Raw genomic sequence first — 6,358 nt, forward strand, 5'->3', positions numbered from 1 at the left:
GCCAATGTTTCTGACCGGTAGAAACATATCTACTGACATCAGACAAAGCACCCTACACCTGCGTCCAATCAACCAGCATGCCCGTTAGTGTGGCGGAACTGCTCCTCTACAGAGCACGCTGTATGCTAACTTCCGCAGGGAAGGGACCATACGGTTCAATTCAGAATCTGTGTATTACGACAACAGTAACGGCAGATGAAACTTCGATGGTTGCCTCCCAACAGCAATGACGGCGACTGAAACCACCAGAGCAACGCCTGCGCACCACAGTCTCAACTCCATAGCTGGCCCTGCTTCTTTAGAAGTAAGAGACTGCAAATTTTAAACATTGCATTTGGAAGAACAGAAGACATCAATGCTTTTCTGCTGGTACATTATTTGTAGGGCAAGTACGGCCGAGTCGCGGCCAGCCCCCGCCACTGTAGCATCCCATGGACGCGTCCTGGAGGGTGCTGCCTGTGCGGCACGAAGCGAGTTTGTGTTTAATTAGCTCTTAAGTTGCTTTCTAATTGTATTTAGATTCGTTGTAAACAAATGCTACGGCCTACCTACATGCCAAGCAGGAGAACACAGTCTGCTAACTCCAGAGCAGCCCCAGGTGTCGTACCGTTCGTTTGCTCATTGTATTTCCATCCGCAACAAAAGCTCTTCGCATGTGCCTTTTCTTCATTTAAGCGCTTGTTTTATTCACATTTTTAGAGCCCCTACACCGTTTCAATACCCCTTGTGCCTCCTCTCCACCCTTCGCTGCTCTACTTCAGCGCCGAACTCAAAGGGGCCCCGAACCCACAGCCCTACACCCTATTCTCTACACTCCACAAAGCCAGAGACCCTGAAATGCCACAGGGCTGCTGCTCCAAAGAGGAGGAGGCACGGCAACTGCCGAAGTCAAGGGGAGAGGAAACCCCTGCAACAGCAACTTCTGCTTCCGTGCCTGACAATGCAGACAAAACCGGCAAGCCAGCAGCAGCAACAGGATCAGCAGCAGCAGCAGTGGAGGAGCTGAAGGGAGGGAAGCAGCTGAAGCCAACCTCTTTGCCTACTGCAGCGGCCTTGGCGCATGCAATGAGAGGTAAGTGACAAAGCATATAAATCGTCTGTGTGGTATACTTGTCTGTTGCCTTGTTGCTCTCTTGCTAGATTAGCAAGGGGAGGACATGAGAAAGGCAGATAAATCAAATCAGGAGTTAAAGGAGGCAACAACAGTGATGTAGACTGTTCATTATTGCGTATTTGCTTGTTTAAATAGGCTTGTCCCTCTCACCCTCTCCTCTGAATAGCCCCCACTTGTTTTGGGACACGCAACCCGTTGTCAAGGCGACAGAGCAGCAAAACATCACTCCACAGGTACCTCGTTTGCTGCCATTGCTGCTGTTGCTGCTGTTCCGGCTGCTGCTGCTGCTGTAGTTTAATCCGTGTCCCTTAGTTTGGTTGTTTTCTGTCTGTCCTCGCTCGTCTGCTACTTTTTTGTTTTCGTTCCTTTATTAATTGTCTTTATGGCTTTTTCAAGCTTGATGAGCCCTTCTAGTGGGTGCCTCTTGTTTACTCCGTATTTTCTTTGTCCTACATTCCCTTTGCATTCACTTACTACACCGGCATTCAGCTGCACCAGAAGCAGCAGCACCAGCGCTAGTAACAGCAGCGGTAGCAGTGGCAGCAGCAGCACCAGCAGCAGCAAAGTTGTGTTGAATGTTTCTTCAGGATGAAGGGCCAATCGATGCAACGAAGACGGTGGAGGATGTTCGGAAGGTAGGCCTCTCCTAATTTTGTTTGTTTTTGTTCGCATGACGTTCACATGTCTTCGTTTGTTTCTGCTGTTTATTTCTGCTTGCCTTGCACTCCGGGGCGTTTATCGTTTAACCTCAGTTCAATATTTGTATGACATTTTCCTCTTCGTTTATCTTCGCTTTCCTTGCTGCTGCCCTCTCACACCTTTCTCATTCATTTTCAGCACCAGGAAGCCATTAAGCACCCGCAGTAGGCGTTGCACTTCTTGCTGCTGCTGCTATTGTTGCTGTTGCTCTTGCTGCAGGATCCTTACACCTTGCCGAGTGGATTTGTTTGGTCGCAATGCTCCGTGGAAGAACCAGAAATGCTGGACGAGGTATGGACATCAGGGTTTAGGGCAGCTAGGTCCAGGGCTTCGCGTCCAACGGTTTCATCTGTAGATGCTTTTAGGGATTAACGTTAAGGGTGTGGTGCTTGTACGACCTATGGGGTTATGCACATGATAAGGGTTATTTCCAGCTTAGGGTTTAGGGTTTGCGTGCGGCGTTTCGTTTAGCTGTACAACTTGCTAGCGCTGCACTACGTAGAAGACGATGACAATTTGTTTCGTTTTAATTACGGAAAAGATTTTTTGGTTTGGGCGTTGACTCCGCCGAATTATTTTAAAGAATGGATTGTGGGGGTTCGCGTGGAGGCATCGAAGAAGGTGAGGTGCTGTATTTATTACATTCATGCATATTGTAGTTTTGTTGCTTTATTTGTGTGTTTCTTTGCTGGATTCGGAGTTTGCCTGTTTCTTCCCGCTGTTTAGTTTTTATGCTGTTTACTCCCTTGCCTTGTTGTTTGTTGATTCCTCTGCACTTTTGTTGTATTTGTTTATTCTTGCCGTTTCTGGCCCATCGTTTATTGCTGTTTTCTCCTCTTTGTTTTGACGTTTGTTTGCCGCGCTGTTTGTTTATGCGACTTGTTTTCTCACACGTTGTGATGCCTTTGTGCTGAAGGGGAGGAAAGCAGGCAAAAGCACTTCTTTTTTCTATCCTCATGCTTGTTTGCTGCTGCAAAAAGTAACCCTATGCCATAAGCCTGTGCTGATTTGCTCTGCAGCTGGTGGGATTCATCTCTGCCATACCCACGACTCTTGTTTGCAACAACAAACAAATTAAGGTCGCGGAAGTTAATTTTCTCTGCGTGCACAAAAAGCTTCGGAGCAAACGACTGGCTCCGGTGAGGGGTTAGATGCATCCGCTGCATTCTTTCCCTTCTTTTTCTTGTCTCCCCTCTTGTTCGTCTGCATTGTCTTTCACTTCGCTTTTTTTCTGTCTTCTCCACTTCTTTCTTTGCTTCGCTTCGCTTTGTTTTGTCTTCTCCTCCTTTTTGCTTGTTTTTTTCTTTCTTTGCTTACCACCATTTTTCAGTATCTTCTCTGTCCTTTTCGGCCCTTTCTTTACGTGTCTCCTTTTCTTCGTTCTCTCGCCTTGGTCTCTTCTTTCTTCTTTTCATTCTTTCCGTTACCATCTTCTTTTGTTTCTTTGCTTGTCTTCGCATTTTTTTTTCGTGTTTTATTGACGCGTTGTCTGCTTCGTTGCTTGCTGCAAACTTCTCTGCTTTTTTCATTCCTCAAAACCGCTGCAGCTGTAACTCTGCTCCATCCTCTGTTGTGCACTTTCTCTGCTTCTTACCTTCTGCTCCTTTGATTTTTGTCTGAGTGCAATGACTTTCTAGAATACAACAAAGCCACAACACCTTTCTAGCCTGCCGAAGTTTGGGCCTCGAAGAGGGTCCCTCTGTTTCCTACATTCTTCTTTTTGTTGGCTTATCATTGCGTACTATTTTCTCCATTTTGTTCGTAGTACATTCATTTGCTTTTGAATGATTCTTGGGGTGTAAGAGAAGCAAGCTGCAATTCGTCCGAGGTGTATACGCAGGTGCTAATTAAAGAAATTACACGTCGGGTGAATCTGAAGGGCATTTGGCAGGCGGTATACACAGCAGGTATTTTGTTGATTTTTGTCTGCTTTTTGTGTCTACTTGTTTTCTAATCGGCACATTGTGAAGTATGTTTCCGTTTTAGTTGTTTTACTTTTCCCTTCAGTTTCGTTTGGTCTCTTGATTTGTGTTTTTGGATGCGACTTCCTCACCTCGCCGTCCTTCTACCATCTGTTGGAAAGTGTTTGTTGTTTGAAGCTGTTTGGCAGGGTTTAGGGCTTTCATAGTTTAGGGCTTATGGCTTAGCGGCCGTGTGGGCTTGTTGCCTAGCGTTGAGGGCCTAGGGTGTAGAACTAAGGGTTGAGACTTGAGGGTTTAGTGCGTATGGTTTTGGTTGGTGCAGGTGTCGTACTCCCTACTCCTGTGGCGGAATGCCGGTACTGGCACCGTTCTTTGAATCCGAAGAAATTAGTAGAAGTGGGCTTTAGCGGCTTAGGGCAAAGAATGACCATCAGCCGCAGCATTAAACTATACAAGGCAAGCCGGCACCTTAATAGCTCGCTGCAAGCCACAAGCCCTGAACTATTAACCATGCAACCCCGCTATAGACTGCAACTGACGGGCCTTGGTGCACCAGGCTTCTCAACCGTGAACCCTTAGCTGAGGGCGCGGCTGTCCGTTCTGTATAGAGCGAAGAAGCAAGCTGTATTGCCTCATAGCCAAAATCAGGATTTTGGCTGTGAAGTAAGGCGCCATAAAACTCAGAATGCCCAGGGCTCGGATGTATGCGCAGGTGAGAGATCAACCTGCTCTCTCAGGCTTAAGACCGATGAAGCAAGCAGATGTTCGCCAGGTTCATAAATTACTTATGAATTATCTCAAGTGGGTCTTCGGAGGTTTTTCGTGCTTTTGCATCTCTTGCTGCACATGCGTTGTCACCAGACAGCTACCTGAACAACCCGCAAATGCATGCTTCATATGCTTGGCATATTTTTCGAATAGACCGATGCGGATGGCGCGGACGCTTTGTTTTTCTTTGATCATTGTTGTTTTGTTTCGCTTTGTTTTGCTGTTGTGCTTTGTTGTTTCTTCTTCTTGTTGCCGTTATTGGTTTCCTTAGTGTGTTGTGGTTTGTATGACTTGCTTAAGTGGTGTGCTTCATGTGCTGTTGTTTGACTTTCAGTATAGAAGCCGCCCTGTCCCATTGCTTGTTCATTGGTTATTTTGCTAGATTGCTCAGAAGATTTGTGTTTGTTCATTCTTTTGTTTACGTGCTGCGTCTTAATTGTTGCTGCAGGCAGTTTAAACTGTATCCCGATTTCACACAAGAAGAAGTGCGGCACTGGCTGATGCCGAAGGAGGGAGTTGTACATGTTTACGTTCGAGAACAAGGAGGTTAGGCAACTTCTGTGTGTTGGGGGTTCCGTCTCTGTTTTTCATTTTCTTTGTGTGTTTCTCTCTGTTGTGTTGGCCGCACCTCTATTTCCTCTTTTGCTCCATGGTTTGTTCGTTGGCTGTCTTAATTCAGCTTCCGTTGTTCGCTTCTCTGTTGACCATTCGTCTTTGCTTTTGTCCCGACCATCTTTTTGTTGTCTACTTACCTCCATTTTCGTGGCTGTTTTGTTTACGGGCTGCTTTTCCTTGTGTTTCAACTTCTCCTTGGCATAAAAGGCGAAGATGGGTTTTATTCTTCCGCGTGCATTATCTTCTTTTCCCCTCTGCTGCTCTTTATTGTATATGCTCCTTTCGGCTGTAACTGTGGCTATAACTGCAATTGACAACATCTTCAAATTTGCTTGTTTGTATCCCTTCCTGTTGCGTATATTATTTTTAGGGAAGGTTACCGACTTGATTTCATTCTACGAGTTGCCTTCTTCTGTCATCGGAAACCAAAAGCACAAAGAAGTCAAAGTGCGTTCCTCAGAGTTTTGCAGATACCTTCGCGTGAATAGAAGATAGATAAATGCAGGTGCAATTGTTCGTACGAGTAAGACGCACAGATACGTGAACGAGAGTCCCGGCGAAAATGAGAAAGCTTGCAATGCTTGATAAAAGACATGCAAAGTTTTCTGTTGCGTTGCGCACTTGTTGTTTTCTTCTGCAGGCGGCTTATTCCTTTTACAATGTGGGGACGTCTGCTCCTCTAAAAGAATTAATCCAGGACGCTCTTTGCCTCGCCAAGCAGAAGTACGCACAAACAACGAAGAAATAGACAAGCAGCCGAGAGAACATGGAAAAGGTCTTGCCAAAGATAGAGTACAAAGGGAGGCTAGCAAGGAAACAGCAACAAATAATAAATAAGAGGCACAAAAATAACGGAGGAAAAGGCGACAAAGTGCTAACAGGGATAGGTGATAGATGAAGAGAGAGAGAGGCAATAGAACAACAAGTACACAAGGAAAGACAGTGTGGAACAAATGCATGAAAACCACCAGGCCTTCATTTGCCTTTTTGTGCACTCATTCTTCATTTAACGCTATATCTGTATTTCATGCGTCTGTTTATCCATTTGGGTATCGGCTTTTCTGTTTTTTTTCACTTAGTCCGCAAGTTTCCACGCCGGTTTGCTGTTTTCTTGATCGACGATGGCGTACACTGCATCACTTTTGTTCATTGAATATTCGTTAGCTTCGTTTATTGCACTTTTTTGTATTGATTGTTGGTGGTTTTATGGCAGAGATTTCGATGTGTTTAACGCGTTGGA

The 6,358-nt window shown here is 45.6% G+C and overlaps 1 protein-coding gene across 1 annotated transcript; it reads left to right on the forward strand.

Moving 5' to 3' along the window:
• Positions 1–837: 837 nt before the first annotated feature.
• Positions 838–4,111, forward strand: EAH_00054370 (glycylpeptide N-tetradecanoyltransferase, putative; the record flags this gene model as incomplete). Its single annotated transcript, XM_013393949.1, has 8 exons — positions 838–1,072; positions 1,250–1,347; positions 1,702–1,749; positions 2,033–2,104; positions 2,285–2,434; positions 2,833–2,952; positions 3,654–3,707; positions 4,058–4,111. The coding sequence occupies 8 exons, from the start codon at positions 838–840 to the stop codon at positions 4,109–4,111; spliced, it is 831 nt and encodes a 276-aa protein (XP_013249403.1).
• Positions 4,112–6,358: the final 2,247 nt, after the last annotated feature.

This window comes from Eimeria acervulina, genomic scaffold, assembly GCF_000499425.1.
Source record: "Eimeria acervulina Houghton genomic scaffold, Eah_scaff1036, whole genome shotgun sequence".
In the NCBI taxonomy this organism is placed as follows: Eukaryota; Apicomplexa; class Conoidasida; order Eucoccidiorida; family Eimeriidae; genus Eimeria; species Eimeria acervulina.